The 18,395-nt window shown below is 29.5% G+C and overlaps 2 protein-coding genes across 3 annotated transcripts in view; one reads left to right on the forward strand and one right to left on the reverse strand.

Moving 5' to 3' along the window:
• LOC127282524 (3-ketoacyl-CoA thiolase, mitochondrial) overlaps window positions 1–18,395 on the reverse strand; it is a 208,842-nt gene that overhangs the window by 153,950 nt on the left and 36,497 nt on the right. The window lies entirely within an intron of this gene.
• The window catches only part of LOC127282518 (chromatin-remodeling ATPase INO80), a 42,406-nt gene that overhangs the window by 18,965 nt on the left and 5,046 nt on the right, over window positions 1–18,395 (forward strand). For both annotated transcript variants that reach the window (XM_051306792.1, XM_051306791.1), the window contains exon 25: window positions 50–413. In XM_051306792.1, the coding sequence (XP_051162749.1) occupies window positions 50–413 (364 nt within the window). The remainder of the gene's footprint in view (window positions 1–49; window positions 414–18,395) is intronic.

Raw genomic sequence — 18,395 nt, forward strand, 5'->3', positions numbered from 1 at the left:
GAAAAAAAAAAAAAAAAAAATGTATTATTTTTTTTTCAACTTGATATAGGATGAAACGAGTAATGAAGGCCTGGTGGTCGACGTGGATGGTCCAGTGTCGGCGGCTGACTTTAGAAATTCTCATTTACCATCTTCGCAATTTGGCGAAGTACCAAAAGTCGCTCGACTGGGTCATCATTTCACCTTTAGCTCAGGCTCTGGAATAAGGATGCGACCAAATGTTCGTGGCACAAGTAAACGTGGGAGACCACGAGGATCCCGTAGAGGTGGCCCCATAGGAGGCAAAGGCAGAGGGATGCTATTGCTCCATCCACCATCTATTAAGAATTCCGTTTCCACTGGTCACCTGTCGCCTTCATCCTCTCCCTCGCACTCTTCTACAATCGCCAACGATTTGAACCCGCAGTATGTTGGTGAGTATCCGCATCTGTTGTTTTTCTTTTTTTTCTTCTTCTTCTTCTTCTTCTTCTTCTATACACTCACCAAAAAAATAAACGGCCATTTAACGCCCTGCGTTCTGCGCAATCCAAACAAGATTTTATCTTTAGTGTTTTTTCCAAAAATATTTATTGACTCGTATCTTCTTTTTTTTTCTCTCTTTATTAGCTGCCCTTTAGTTTTTTTTTTTTTTTTTTTTTATTTTCTTCTGAGGGTACCCACTTGTTTAGTGATTTCTCATATTTACATTCATATCAATGAGAATAATCAAAATTCATTGCATGAATTTCCCATAAAAAAATACAATGATTAGAATTTTCATTTTAAAGAATTTTATTTGATATAATTATTTTTAGAGACGCGTGAATAAATTCTAAAATTTACATTTGACATAATTTCATTATCTAGAATTTTACATTTTACAGAATTTTTATTTCCTCTAATTATTATTAAACGGGAAATTCCATTTAACCAAATTTCTATGTATTACAGAATTTTTAATTACACGAATTTTCAATTTACAAATTTTTTATTTCATTGAATTTGACAAAAATATTATTTATTTGAATTTTTCATTAGACAGAATAGTAATTTATAAGAATTTTTAATTCTACAAAAAGAATATTAGAAAAAAGATATTAGAATGAATTATTTTCTAGCAAAATTTTTATTTGTTTGAATTTACATTTGGCAGAATTTTTAAAACGTCGAATTTACAAAAATTTCATTTGTACAAATAAATATCGGAAAGAAAAATTTGGTCACAAATTTAAAAATTAATTAATCATAATTTATAACTTCTGATTGATTAATTTTAAAATTTGCTTACAAATGTTTCTGGCAGTTATTTATTTGGACAAATAAAAAATTCGGCGTTTTAAAAATTAAAAAAATATAAATTCGAGCAAATGAAAATTTTGCTAGAAAATAATTTTTTTCTAATATATATTTTTTTAATATTCTTTTTGTAAAATAAAAATTCTTTTAAATGCGACTTTTATGTCTAATGAAAATTCAAGCATATAATAATTCTGTCCAATTTAAATTCGATGAAATAAAAATTATTCAAAATGAAAATTTGTTTAGATAACAATTTTTTATAATATAGAAATTTGGTTAAATGGAATCTCTGTTAAATAATAATTCCAAAAAGTAAAAATTCGGCTAAAAAGTAAATTCTAAGTAATGAAATTCTAATGAAAATTCTAATAAATTAATTTTAGAGTTTATTCGTTCGTTTTTTATTTTTAAGACGAATTTTCATTTTTCAAATGAGCATCTAATAGAATTTCTCTTTAAACAAATTTTTACTTAACAAAATTTTTAGGTACTGAATTTTTATTTTACAGAATTTTTGTTACCAAATTTTTATTTTAAAATTGGAAAAATTATAATTTTATAAAATATTAATTTAGCAGAATTCTCATTAAATATAATTTTAAGTGATTCGCAATTTTAAATGACAGAATTTCCAATTCTCTAAAACTTTAATTTGTCCGAATTTTTAGTTGCACAAATTGTTATTTGATAGAACTCTTAAAATACCGAATTTCCATTTTCCGAAATTGCAAATAGCTGACAAATAATTGACAGATAGATTTTGACGCTTTTAAAATAAGCCAATCACAATTTTTTTTAAAAATAATTTGTGAGTATGATAAATTTTAAAAATCGTGTCGAAATCTTTCTGTTGATTGTTTGTCGTCTATTTTAAATTTCAGATAAATGAAAATTGATAACTTAAAATTTTCTTGAATTAGAATTCTGTATAATTAATATTCGGTTAAATTATAATTTATAGAATTAGAATTTTTGAAATAAAAAAATTTGGTGAAAAGAAATTCTGTCAAATAAACATTCGGTACCTAAAAATTTTGTTAAGTTAAAAGTAAAAAAATATTTAAAAAGAAATTCAGTCAAATACTAATTCGAAAAATAAAAATTCGTCTAAAAAATAATTCTATTTAATAAAATTCTTTAAAATGATAATTAAAAAAAAATTATTTTCATGTTAAATTCATGCGCAGATTTTTTTTTTTTTTTTTTTGTTAAGTTTTTGTTACAGATGATTTATTCTTTAGTAATTAAAAATATTGAAATTAAAATATAAAAGTAAATGTAACAAAAATTAAATGCTCACACGTGTACACAAGTAAATTTAAAATACATAATTCCGAAGGGAGTTATAAAATCTTTTTGACATAACAGTTGTTGAATAACGATTGGAAGTCCCTAACGAATTGCGTCAAAAAAAAAAAAAAAAAAAAAAAAGAAAAGGGGACGGCGATAAAAGCGCGAATCGATGGCCTTAATCCTCGCTTGGGACTTTGCTTGACAATCCCCATTGGCACTTGGTCAAGTTCTCATGGGATTTGAAAAAATATATATATATATAGACTCTCTGCGGTGATCCCCAAAATTGTAGTATCGAAATTCCCTCGCGAGCACACATGTGTGCTCAACTGATGCGAACACTTTATACTGCAGTGTTTAACCCTTGGAGACAGAGAGTGGAAAAGAATCGCGAAGGGGATTTTTCACGACAAAACGCCCTGAAAAGCGTTTGTGACTCACTAATCTTTATTAAGGGAGCTTCACGACCCTTTTGTATACAGTAAACTTTTTATGCATTACCCTCACACCCACTGATGTTTTTTAATTCTGTTTGAAGTTTTAATAGCTCTAGGCGAATTGTATTTTGTTTTTTTTTTATTTCTTTTATTTTGTTCTTGTTATTTCAGCTTGTATTTAATTAATTTTTTATGTGTAATTCAATATGTTATATTTAATTCTCTTTATTTTTTATTATCTTTTTTTTTTATAATATGAAAAAGAAGAAAAATTATTTAACTTATTAAAATTTATTTTTCTAAAAAGTAATACAGTGGAACATCGATTATCCGAACTAACCTAGACAGGTCCGGGTTCGGATAATTGAATTATTCGGATAATAGAAATTTCAAATGTTTTTATATATAATTAAAGTAAAACAATGTCACAGTTAAACTATATATACTGAAAAAAAATTTTATTTGATTCTAATACTCAATTACTTGAGTATTATCAAATAAATATTTACTTGAACTAAATAATTTTTATTTGAATTAAATAAATTTGAATTTGAACCAATAATTTCTGTATTTGAATCAAATACCTCATTTAATTGATTCAATTTATAATTATTTGTTACAAATAAATATTTATTTGATAATAGTCAAGTAATCGAGTATTTTAATCAAATAATTTTTTTTCAGTGTATATTTAATTTAATATAATATTTTAAATAGACATAAATATTTATATTAAATTAAATATTGAGTTAAATAATAATTAAGATATAAATACATTAATAAAATAAAAAGACAAAGAAAGTTCGGATAAAATGTTTTACGGTTCGGATAATCGAGGTTTCACTGTATTACAAATGTTTGTTGTCGACAATGAATTATAATACAATATACAGTATAGAGTCTCGATTATCCGAGCTTCGGTTATCCGAGATTCCGTATTATCCGAGGCACCGAAGACGAGGTGCATGCTCGGATAATATGGAAAAACTCGGATAAAACGGATGGAACCGATATGCATTAACAATAATTATACCCAGAAGTTAATCAACGTTCATTAGATTTCAATTTTTATATACATTTGTGATTAATTTTCTTTGTAGCACATTAAATACATAAAAAAATTATTAAAATTTTTGAATTTTAAGTATTTATTCCGTTTTATCCGAGTTTTCGCTTATCCGAGGTGCCTCTTCCCCACATTACCTCGGATAATCGAGATTCTACTGTAAAGTCATAAGAAGTTAAGCAACAAATTATTTTATTTATTTATTTTTACAAGAAAGGTTGCTACATGTCATTTGGAGTTACTCTGTCTATTGTTTCTTAAACACTTGCATTTACTTTATGCACATCCGGTTTTAATTGCACCTTTCGTACCATTGATTTTAATAGTTCGACTTTTTCAATACAATTTTTATACTCATTTAAAATAAAAGCACTATTATCCGACCGTTTTTTTTTTTGAACGCAATTCTTTTAAAATAAAATTAAAACGATCTTTTCACAGTAAACTTGGTTGTATCTTTTTCTATTGCAACGTTTTTAAGTTATATCAAAAAGAGATCGTTTTGTGTATCATTTTTAGAAATGATACACGAAACGGTCTCATTTTTTGATGAAAAAAATTTAATCAATTTATATCAATCATGGCCGAATTGAATCGACTCAAAATTAAACGAATTTTTTTCAGATATTTTGGTAATAGTACAATTGCGGAGACCATTTCACTATTTAATTTGAAAATGAAAATAACAGAAAATCAAAGACAATGTGCAATTCGATAATTAGAAAGTGACAGCTTATAAACATAACCTAAAATGCATGAGAAAAAATTTGTCGATAAAATCAATATAGCCGAGCTTTTTAGAAGGTAGATGGCAGCACTCATCTATTTTTTTTCTTTAAATTTTTTCTGAATCGTTTTTATAAAAAGCAAAACTGCCATCTACCTTCTAAAAAGCTCGGCTATATTGATTTTATCGACAAATTTTTTCTCATGCATTTTAGGTTATGTTTGTAAGCTGTGACTTTTTAATTATCGAATTGCACATTGTCTTTGATTTTCTGTTATTTTCATTTTCAAATTAACCTTTAAACTGATACGTGCCGAAAAATGACACTAACTGATTTCACCGGTCTGTCAGACCGCTATTCCTTTTTTATGTTATTTTATTGATTTTAAATTTTGTAAAGTCAATTGTTGTATATATTCATTGTGTTTTATATTGATCCTTAGATGATAATATTTTTTATTTTTTATGATTAAAAAGTCAATTTCTATATTGTTTCGTTTTAATTTTTTTATTTTTACATAATTTAGAACGCTTTAAAAAAACGCTTTAAAAAAAAGTTATAAGCGATGAAAGTTTTAATAGCGGTCTGTCAGACCGCTAAATCAGTTTAAAGGTTAAATAGTGAAATGGTCTCCGCAATTGTATTATTACCAAAATATCTGAAAAAAATTCGTTTAATTTTGAATCGATTCAATTCGGCCATGATTGATATAAATTGATTAAATTTTTTTCATCAAAAAATGAGACCGTTTCGTGTATCATTTCTAAAAATGATACACAAAACGATCTCTTTTTGATATAACTTATGTGCCTCAAAACGTTGCAAAGATTTGATGCAATTTTTGGTCTTAATTTGATACTTTTAGGAAAACTGTGTTCGGTCACTACTTTCCATTTTTCGTAACTCAAATCAAAATCTTTTCAAACAAATCGAGTCTGTACTTTGAGGAAATTGATTGGAAACTAATCAATATAATCGAAGTTTCTATTCATTAGCCTGGTTGACAAACTCAATTCAAAACAAAACTCATACACGGAAAAAACAAACTAACTATTTTAGCACCAAACTGCTTTATCCTTTATTAGTATACAATTTCGTTTACCTATTAAAATATGAAATAATGCTTTTTTAGTTTAAAGTAAGTCCATACTAAATGAGTATAATGGTTATACTCTTATAGTAATAGTGACGTACTTTAAAAGTATAAAATTGATGCTCGCGAAGTACGACATATAGTCTACCTAAAATAGCAAGAGTTTCTTCCTTTTTGGTGGATAAATTCTTGCAACCTGCGTTTTGGCCTATATCGATATATCGATGGTTGGAAAGGGAGGGAGGCGTGGCCAAAACGCAGGTTGCAAGAATTTATCCACCAAAAAGGAAGAAGCTCTTGCTATTTTAGGTAGACTATATGTCGTACTTCGCGGGCATCAATTTTATGATTTTAAAGTACGTCACTATTACTATAAGAGTATAACCATTATACTCATTTAGTATGGACTTACTTTAAACTAAAAAAGCATTATTTCATATTTTAATAGGTAAACGAAATTGTATACTAATAAAAGATAAAGCAGTTTGATGCTAAAATAGTTTGTTTTTTCCGTGTATAAGAAATTATTTTTTTTTATAGAAAATTATTAAATGGTATGTTGTTTTGTATGACATCATAACCTAAAAATTACTCATTTTTGTAATATTATTTTTTAGAAAAATAAACTCCAATGAGGGAATCGGTACCGATTCTGAAACTTTAAAAGATGTATAATGTCTTTATATAGTCCCATAATTATGCCATTAAAATAAACTTCTTATTAAATTAATATTAACTGGGACATAAAAAAGACTGTCGAACGGGTCTCTAAAATTCTTAGGCATTTAATTATCGCCCTATAAAAACGGCACTGAACGTGAAAATGATCAACATTGATTTTAAAATACTTTTTTCTCGAAACGCGGACACTTTTTTCAAAAGCGGATAAAATACCAAGGATCCTTATCTTATAAATTTCTTAAATCCGAAACATTGTTCAAATCTATATAAAAACGCGACTGTAAAATGAAAAAAAATGAAAGTAATATAATGACAGCTGCGACATTGTGCTACTTGCATGCTTCTGCCACCTAACGGTTGCAGGACGTAATAAAAATATCTTTATATTACTTTCCTACTTTTCATTTTACAATCTCGTTTTTGTATAGATTTGTACAATCTTTCAGATTCAAGAAATTTATAAGATAAGGATCCTTGGTATTTTATCCGCTTTTGAAAAAAGTGTCCGCGTTTCGAGAAAAAAGTATTCTAAAATCAATGTTTATCATTTTCACGTTCAGTGCCGTTTTTATAGGGCGATAATTAAATGCCTAAGAATTTCAGAGACCGTTCGACACTCTTAATTAATTGACTTTATTAAAAGCAATAAATCACGTAATTCTGGCGTCGTCCAAATTTCAATGCGTATGTGCGCAGACGTCACCATGCGAATTATCATAACCTACGTTTTTGCTTAAGATATATTCATAGTCAATGATTTTATATCAACTTTGTGTCCAATTTCACTAATTCTAATTGAAATATAATTAATTACATATTAATTAAAGTCTGTTAAATTGGTCAGTTAATTTAATCGTTAATTAATTTTTAATTGCAATTGGTGAAATCGGCCTTTAATGTGGTTTCAAATTATAGAATTACATTCCGAATGTAAATTTAGATTCGGAGTATAATTTTACATAGGTTATGTTAATTTTTAAGATGTAGTAAAACACAGTAATTTTACACTTTTCTCGTAAGCATTTCAGAATTACAATGTCGCACGTGTAGAATTACATTCAGGTTGTAAACAAACTTTCTGAAATTATTTTACAGACTGGGACATTGTAATTCAAAGAGTAAAATTCATCGACCGAATGTAATTCTAAACTGATATTTTTTTATGTGTAATTAATAAGATTTACATTCTAAGGTTCAGTTTCACAAATTCCGCTTAAGTAGTTAAATTAGTTTAATTTAATCAGTTTTTTATGTCCCACAATCTTTGAAATGCTGATGGTTAAATTAATTTATTAACGACTGATTAATTTATCCTACAAATTTACACAAAAACAGTAGTTTTAATAATAATTAAACATTTTACGAAATTAATTTAAAATTCTCTTAACCTTTGTTTGGCACACTGGGGTACAAAATAGCCTACGCGTGTTCTATGTTAATTTAAAGTATCTAAATCTAAGAAAATCAGGTTTGTAGCATCATCTGGCATTAATTCGATGGTAGTACAACCTCATCAAGCTATGAGCATAATTTTTGGAGCATCAGTGTTTGTGCAACAGTGGACCGAAGTTGAGTGGTCTCGCCTGCACTATTAGCACACTGGGGTACAGGCGATCCCACTCAACTTCGGTCCATTGTCGCACAGACACAGGTACTTTGAAAATCATTCTCTGAGAAGGTTGTACTAAATTTGAATTAATGCCAAATTTTGTAATATTTAAAAATTAAATATAATCAAATTATTTTTTCGAAATAAAGATTCATTTTCGAATTTAAAAATCAGTTTTCATGCAAACGTATATTAGTAATGTTTTTATATATTCGTAACATCCGTCAAGTATATGATGAACTAATCGGAGTGTGAAAATTGATGGTGGGACGCATTTAAACTTAATCACTATTAAAGTTTTGATTAAAAAATAGTAATTAAGTTAATCAGCGATTTAATCCAAATTGGTGATACATACCGGCTCTAAATATTTTTAGAAAAATTTTGTACACTTTTAATATTAACTGTATCCCAATTATATATCAAAGTAATCGACTACGGGTTCTGATTAACAACTGAGTGTTTTATTTACAAAGTAGAACAATTTAAATTGTATTTTAATGGAGATTAAAGTTAAAGGTATAGGGGAACATTCTGATGAAGAGCATTTATTAAAAAAAATATATTATAAAGTATAATTTTGTATATTCATATTATAATATGTATTAAAAAATTGTATTACAATTTAAAGGGGCTGACATTTTAATGGTTTGTGCGAATCTTGGAAAATAAGCCTGAGACAATTTAGAGTGATATGCAGGGAGTAAATGTTAAAAGGGGTGAATGGGGGGGGGGGTGATTGGAGTGATGCAGAATGACGTGCAAATACATGGGTTGCATGTACGTTAATATACGCGCGTATATGTACCTGTTTACGTAGAAAGAAAGGAGACTCGCTTGTCGTCAATGCGAATGGATAATAGCAGGTGCAAAGCGAAGGTGGCAGCTGCGATCAATGCTCCTCGTAGGTTTTTGGAACTTGCTGTTCTCCTTCTTTTTCCGTATACCTCTTTTTCACACATCCTCGTCGTACACCTCTTTTCTTGACGGACGTAAATACTCCTTCTATGTAGTGTGATGTTTTCCTGTCTTGCTTTTTATTTCCTTTTTCTTATTACCTATATAATACATCTCTCATGCACGATATATATATATATATATATATATATATATATATATATATATATATATATATATATAATATATGTATATACATGTGTGTAACAGAGAGACAACTCGAGAAACTTGACGAATATCTGTCTCTTCAGCTGTCAGCTCACGCGGACTCCAAATACGTCTCTTTTTTTCTCTCATCACGAGAAATGAGAGACGAAAGTCATAAATATATGCTATAGAGAGAATTGAAGACAAAGAAGATAGAGAGAAATTGAGACTGTATAGTTTTTTTACTAATCGGATTTGTTGTGTTCATATTATTTGGAAAATGAAGTTTTTCTATTCACTTTTTACAAAATCGGCCAATATACCGCAAGAATCTTTGTCTTATAAACAAAAATCCGAAAGATTGTGTGAATTCGTGCTAAACTCTGCTGCCATCTAACGGCGACTAGACGTAATGAACGTCACTTTTTATACAAAATCGGCCAACATACCGAGGATCTTTGTCTTATAAATTTCCAAAATCTGAAAGGTTGTTTGAATTCGTGTTAAACGCGATTGCATGCTTCTGCCATCTGACGGCGACTGGACGTAATGAACATTCTACAGACTTCTATTACTTTCCTATTTTCCATTTTAGCAATCGGCTTTTTGCATGAATTCGCACAATCTTTCGGATTTTGTAAATTTATAGGATGTAAAATAAAAACTAAACAGAACTCACTTTTGATTCCAATATATCTGAATCAAAATTAAACAAAGTTGATTTCTGATTCAGGGATCAAAATAAAAACTAATTACATTAACTCTCTAAATCTGAATTAGTAGTTTTCTACTAATGAATGAGTGCGGATTCGTTTACCAATTGAATTAGTAACAGTTTTGACTCTTTTTTAGTTAAAAAAAACCTACTTATTGCTAGTAGAAAACTACTAATTCATAGAGTAAATCGTATTTTTTATTATTTTAAATTAGTAAGCCGATTTACTCCATGAATTGGTAGTTTTCTATTAGCAATTAGTAGTTTTCTTTTTACTAAAAAAGAGTCAAAACTGTTACTTATTCAATCGGTAAACGAATCCGCACTCTTTCATTAGTAGAAAACTATACTAATTCAGATTTAGAGACAACCGAAACAAGTGTTTTTGAATTTTGTTTTGATTCCTTGTTGGTTGTTATTCACACGTAGATTTCAGTCAATTGGAATTTGAATTCATCTTTTTCTCTACCTATCCTTATAAAGAAAGTGAAAATAAAAGAAATCAAGACAAAAAACTATATAAAGTTGACAGAGGATGCTTATATTCCAGTGGCATCGTATTTACCGCAGGGACACGTGCCGGTTGGTACCGTGCCGTACCGTATCGTGCCGGATCGCAACTCGACAATTCTTTCGATTCAATTCGTACCGGCTCATTTCCGAATGCAATTTTCATGCCGACGCGACGATGGAACGATGGAATCGCGCAAGGGTCCTGTGTTTCTGTCGAGGCCTTTGGAACCCTGCAGGGTTCTCTTTTGTATATACATATATATATACTTATACATATACATATATCTATACGAAACGCGAAAATGAGAGATAGAGAGTCAAAGTGGATGAGGGACGCTTTTACGGAGGGAAGAAGGTTTGCCGCTGCTCGCGAGATGCGGCAGGATAGGAGGACAAGACAGGACAGGACAGGATGGCAGCAGAAATAGCCGGACGGTCAGCATTCCGCGGATCTTTGCGTTCCTTTCCTTTGGCTCCGAGTTTTACTTCGAAACCTCGACCTGCGTATATATATATATATATATACTTTTGCTATCTTGCAGGGAGAATCTCGCCCACGCTCACTCCTCAGGAGCAGGCTGACGCGTAGTCCAAGTCTTCTTCTTCTTCTACTTTCTTGCCTCCACATCCTTGCCTTCAAGGAGAAGAGCTTTGCCCGCAGTAAGTACGTCTAGGGCAGAAGGTCATGTGCGTGCATTGAAGATGACTAGAGTTTTACTAATGCCACATAATGTACTTTCGGTCAAAATGCATTTTATGCAAACGAATTATGTTGTGGTGAATTCGTGCGAGGATTGCGAAGTTGCAGATCCGAGAAAGTTTCTTTTCTTTTTTTCGTTTCTGATATGACTCTCTGCGAATCTGGTTCGCAGGTCTCGTTTTCTGTTGATATATACATTTTCTTTATATTCTGTTTGTTGATTTCTATTTGCGGAGTTTGGAATTGTTATATATACCTCACAAATTCTAATTATACACGGAATTTGTCACTAATGGACAGATTGACCAAATTTTCATTTATCGGTTGGTTTCCATTGTCCCCACTCGCCATTTATCGTAATTCTCGTCAGCTACCGCACTCTGCTCTAGTGAAAATTTAGTGACTTTATTGTTAAAATTAAAAGTTACTAAATTTTTACTAGAGCAGGGTGCGGTAGTTGACGAGAATTATGACAAATGGCGATTGGGGACAATGGAAACTAACCTATTGCCGTTTCGTAACTTACCTAATTTTATGATCTGGGGAATTTTCAAAATTACTGATGCGATGTAAAGAAAGTATTGTATTGTAGAACCCAGAATTAGTCTAAGTTTTGAGGTTATGTTCAAGACAATAAATCAATTAACCATTAGATTTCTTATAAAATATATAATAATTTTAATTATCACAATATCTGAAAAGATAATAATTTAAAATCTACTGTATAATCCCAGATAGCAGAAACCTTGCGGGAAGCTTTCCGCGCAATATTGACAACCTTGCACGGCAAACTTGCCGCAAGCTTCAAATGTCTCACCTGGCCCAAGCTTGCATGGTAAGCTTACCGAAAGATTGCAGTGTAAGGTTACTGTAAGATTGCATAATAAGATTACCGCAAGATTGCTCAGTAAGCTTGTACGGTAAGCTTGTAGTAAGGTTGACAAATAACGTTGTTTTGAACCTAAAAATATTTTTTAAAGTTTCGTCTAATTTATATAATTTTACATTATATAAATTTTATTGTATAAATTAGACGAAACATTTAAAAAAAATTTGTTTAGGTTTAAAACAAGGTTATTTGGCAACCTTGTACCAGCCTTGCTACAAGCTTACTGAGCAATCTTGCGTTAATCTTATTGTGCAATCTTGCACTAAACTTACACTGCAATCTTTCGGTAAGCTTACCTTGCAAGCTTGAGCCAGGTGGGACATTTGAAGGTTGCAGTAAGCTTACGGCAAGTTTTCCATGTAAGGTTGGCAATATTGCGCGAAAAGCTTGCCTCAAGGTTGCTGTAAGCTTACGTGCTATCTATTATATTTTATTCAATTTTACTGAATTTGAAGGTAAATTGAAAAAAAAATTTGCCATTTTAAGTGAGATTATTAAATTGTGGAATTTTTGCAATTGATTGTAAATAAAATAAAAATTGCAGGAAAATATTTGTCAGGCATTTTATTTGCAACTATAGTAATTAAGCATTTGAATGTAACTTTATAATATGACTGGTATATATATATATATATATAGTGCTTTAAAGATCCTGGTAATAGTCAGATACCATCTCTGACATTGTTTGCATGATTTATATTTTACATTTACCATTGCACTTGTCTAGGTATCTGATAGAAATCTATACACATTATTTTTTTATTTTCAATATATCATTTCAAGGTTCTTGTATTACATTTTGTTCACATATATATTATAAATGTTTGTTGTGCAAATTAAATGAAATTTGCTTATTACGTTTGAGAATTAATAATATATTTATATGATAATCTCGTGGTTTTTTCTTTCATTTTGTTTATCAATAGTGAAAGATCAGATAAACTTTTAAATGTCATAATTAGATTAAAATAACATCATTTGTTTTATCTATTAATTACATACAGGTCTACAAAATATATAGGCCTAAATAATTAAAGCTTATAAAACGTAAACTTTAAGACCCATATGCGTATAAGATAAAAAAAATTTTTTAAATATGGGGGTAATGACCCCAGCAAACTACTTATTTGGGTGACTTGAAACTAATTTTTTTTTATCTTGCGCCACATGAGTCTTAAAGTGTTCGATCTAAGCTTTAATTTAAGCCTATACTTAAGTCTCTATCACGTTAGGTTAAGGAGAAAAAAAATACTGAAAACCCTCAAAAACACACGGAAAAAAATCAATGGTTGCCACAGCCATACCTTTGGTTGTCTCAACCATATTATATTGAAAAATACGTCCCAACCATACCTTCGGTTGCTCCAGCCATATTAAATAGCTAGCTTTAAATTGTTAGCACAACTAGAATATATAGCTGTGGGAACCATTATTTGGAAAACATACAAATGCTAATATGGATGTGACAACCATTTTTAATTGATGCTTCGATCATTATTTAGTGTACCATATTAATATTGTTGAAGCAACCATTTTATATGGTTACAATTTATGTTTATTTTATTTGTTTAATATTATCAATAAGGTTATTTTTGATTAATTTAAAACATTGAGTCCCATAAAAACGTATTTTTTTTTTTGAAATAATCGCCAAATACAAATTCGTTAACAAAATAAACAATCGTATCGCACCTTTTATTATAGTATTATAATTATAGTGTGTGCCTAAGTGTCGCAAACATTGAAGAATTTCCCCATTTACAAATTATGACTGGGAAAGGAGAATGTAAATTGTTGACTGTATAACAAAGCTATTTTAAGTTTGGGTTAAACATATTATGTTTGAATCAAACATATCGTTTTCTCAGTGTCCTATCCACTTTTGAATTGCACTGAGAAAACGATATGTTTGATTCAAACATAATATGTTTAACCCAAACTTAAAATAGCTTTGTTATACAGTCAAACATATTTATGTTTAAATTAAATATATTCTCTGGTTGATTCAATGTGAAAATATATTTAATTTAAACATAAATTATGGTTGATTTCAATTTATTCATAATAAATTTTCAGTTTAAGCCAAACAGAAAATATGTTTGAATCAAACATAATTATTCAAACAAATAATAATTTTAAGCCAAAGTAGAAAATATTTTCTATATATTAAAATTAAACATAAAAACTGTGTTGGGTTAAACAAAAACTTTTAAACTGATCTTTATATTTGAAACAAATAATTCTTTTTCTCAGTGGATAACAAAATTGTTAAAATCCAAACCAATATTGTTACCTCAACTAAAGCTATGGTTGATATATCCATATCATAGGTACAAATATTATATGGTTGCCACAACCATTCTTTTTTGTCAATGTATCCATACTGAAAGCTGCTTCAGCTATATGTATGGATGCCTCAACAATATTATGACCAACAATATTTTTATGGTTGGGACAACGATACCTTATCTTTCCGTGCACGGTTTTTGGAGAGTTACCCCCACTTTACTTAAAATCCTGACATTGGAAACCACTCTGATATCTCAAAAAAAAAAAAACCTTGTAGATCTGTGTTATAACACTGAAAAAAGCGTTTGGTTATATGGTACTTAAACCAAAATTTCTTGTTACCTCAACAAAATTTCAATTGCCTCAATCAAATTTTACTTCATACCATGGAGTAGTATAAGGAGATCGAACGACGTACATTGAAAGTGGACCAAATTTTGGTAACCGCTTAGGCCCTCTCCAGAATGGAGCTAAACGCAACGCAAACGCGACGCATCCACATTTGCTTAGCATTGAGATGCGTCGCGTTTGCGTTGCGTTTAGCTCCATTCTGGAGAGGGCCTTAGTGTCATAAAAATACGTAATGGAACACAAGCGCTCTCGTGGGAAGTATATGTAAACAGTGGGAAAAATTAGAAGTACGTTGAACATAACCCAAAAATACATTGCTCCTTATTTTTAAAACTTTTACAATGGCTGACTGTCTAGCTGAGTTTAACACAATCAGTGGCGCTAGTGTTCCATTACGTATTTTCATGACACTAATCGGTTACCAAAATTTGGTCTACTTTTAACGCAGATTTAACATATGGTCGTTCGGTCTCCTTATACTACTCCCATGCTTCATACAATCAAAATCAAAACATTTTTGGTTTAAATACCAACCGCAAATGTTTTGTTCACTGTAAACTTGATGGTATCATTTTGGAATGCAACATTTTGATTCGATATAAGGTATCAAATTGATCCAAATATATGGATCATTTTCAAAAAATGATCAAGAATATGGGATCATTTTTTGATACCTGAATTGGTATCAAAGTATAACTGTCATGGCTGGCATGCTCTTATTGACAAGTTTATTAATTAATTTATTCACTGCACTGAATATTCAGATATTAAAAATACTTTTATTATGAATTTTAAGGAAGTTCTCTCCCTCCAACGTCAGTCAAATCAATGCCCATTTAAGTTTTCATTTGTATCACGTAGTACTAGCTCAACGCTTGGCAACGTTGAATTATATTTCCCCCGTTCCGTTTCGTGTCGTCTGCTATTGTTTGATTTATTTTCGTTAAATAATAATAATAATAATTTATTATTTTAAAAATCTTAATTTTTTATAAGCAAATTCAAATTATTATTCATTATTATGAATCTTTGAAGAATATACTATTATATGTATATACTACTTATATTACTTTCAAATTTCGCGCTTTTTCTATACCTAACCTACAAGACGCAACGTTGCCAAGCGTTGTGCTAAGTAATTTCTGATTGTCAAAATACGGTGTTTTTTTAGACAAAATAATTAATTGTGAGTCTCCTAAGCCAGGTCTGATCAATTTTATTATAAGTAAGTGAACATTGGCTATTAAACTTTATGTATATAAAGTTCCAGTAATATCTTTTCGTCAGATTTTTCACAATTTGAGATTTCAGACCAAAAAATTCAATTTCCCATAAGAACCCGTGTTAAATGTGAAAACAGAAAATTATTTATATCTTTTGTCAAAATCCACCTAGACCTCTAAAAATTTAACTACATCTTCTTTAAACCATTATCTATCAGTTTATCAAGTTTGATAATTAACTCTTCGTCATTTCTGTTTGCGAGAGAACTTCCTTAAGAAAGAGAGAAGCGAAAACTTATAAATTGCGAGCAATTAAATAAAAAAAAATTTATTTCGAAATAAAATGAAATACACTAACCTTTATTTATGTTTATCACATAAGATTTAAGTTAAGTTCACAATCACAACACTTGAAAATTTTTAATTATTTTTATGGTTCAAATAATTATCAATAATTTATTTATTATAAATGAACAAAATTTAAGCAATGCACGCTTGATAAATATTTCTAATGCGTTGTCAATTAATGCAATTAATAATTTCCTATTACACAATATCATAATCGACATATATGACATTTGTAAACAAACAGGGTTGGGAAACAAGAGCTTAAAGTATATTCGTCCAAAGCGAATTTCCATCCTACCCAACTCTGCTTTGGACGAACATATTTTGGGCTCTTGTTTCTCAACCCTGTTTGTTTACAAATGTCATATATGTCGATTATGATATTGTGAAATAGGAAATTATTAATTGCATTAATTGACAACGCATTAGAAACATTTCTCAAGCGTGCATTACTTAAATTTTGTTCATTTATAATAAATAAATTATTGATAATTATTTGAATCACAAAAATAATTAAAAATTTTCAAGTGTTGTGATTGTGAACTTAACTTAAATCTTATGTGATAAACATAAATAAAGGTTAGTGTATTTCATTTTATTTCGAAATAAATTTTTTCTTATTTAATTGCTCGCAATTTATAAGTTTTCGCTTCTCTCTTTCTTAAAATTCATAATAAAAGTATTTTTAATATCTGAATATTCAGTGCAGTGAATAAATTAATTAATAAACTTGTCAATAAGAGCATGCCAGCCATGACAGTTATACTTTGATACCAATTCAGGTATCAAAAAATGATCCCATATTCTTGATCATTTTTTGAAAATGATCCAAATATTTGGATCAATATTTGATATACCTTATGTCGAATCAAACACTGAGAAAAATGTTTAGTATCATCTACCAAAGTTTGGTTCTCTCTACCAAATTTTTTATTTGATATATGTGCAACTAATCCGTTTGGTTCGGGCTACTAAATTTTTTCGTTGAATCATTTTGTTCGGTCTACCAAATTTTTTGTTTTGCACAACTAACTTATTGTTTTTAAGCAAACAAAAAATTTAGTTAAATGAAAATTTTTTTTTTGTTTTCTCAACCAACTTATTTTTTTGTTTCACCCTTTTCTCTTTATATAACCTACCTATGCCTACTTAAATTAATTTCTATCGCGGAAAAAACCTAACACTGCTGGGGCTCGAACCCTCAGACTACGCAACGCTAGTCGAGAACGCTGACCAATACTTTACGAATCCTACTAACAATTTGAGATTAAATCATTTTCACAATGTATAAAAGCTGGAAAAAAACTTTCGTTCTTGTAACAAGTTTTATTTATTTATTTTCACTACACAAACTTTTTTTTTTAAAAAATGTCTGAAAAACATAAAAACTTCAACACTGAAACTTCACGACGCGAACGACATATGGTTAATGTTGACATCCCGTGAATGGAAAGCGACGCCATATTTACGAGAAGAGCGCGTGCGCAATACAGCATGTCAGCTATTTAGTACTGGGAACCAAACTATTTAGTTCGTAAACATGAAAGCTTCAAATATATTTTTTGGTAGAGCCAACTAAACTTCCCGATTTATTGCCACTTTCTATTCTGTTGTGACAACCATATTTTAGTAACGCCAACTAAAAAACCTCAACTAAATTATTTTCTTATTATTACGAAATTATTTTTCTCAGTGAAACGTTGCATGAGTTGATCTTAATTCTTGTATCAATTTGTTACACACAAGAAAACTGTGTTGGCAAAACGAAACTTTTTTTTCAGTATAGAGAAAAGTTAATATTTAAAAAAAAAATTTTAAATTGACATGTAAAAATTTAAAAAAAGCGATTTTTATTAGATCAAAAGGTATTGAATATTATAGAGTCCATATAGAGTCTAAGGAAAGGTTTATATGTATGAAAATTCAGTACAGAAGTATAAAGATCATTAATGAAGATAAAAGTTGAACATTATAAAATAAATGCTAGAATGGATTCGAGATGTTTGCCACTTAAATTGGAATTTTGGCATCGAGGCTGTAAATCGTATAAAGAATGTTTCGAGTCTCGATTTAAGGCG

The sequence above is a fragment of the Leptopilina boulardi genome, unplaced genomic scaffold, assembly GCF_019393585.1.
Source record: "Leptopilina boulardi isolate dan_hultmark-lab unplaced genomic scaffold, ZJU_Lbou_2.1 LbouV2_300, whole genome shotgun sequence".
NCBI lineage: Eukaryota > Metazoa > Arthropoda > Insecta > Hymenoptera > Figitidae > Leptopilina > Leptopilina boulardi.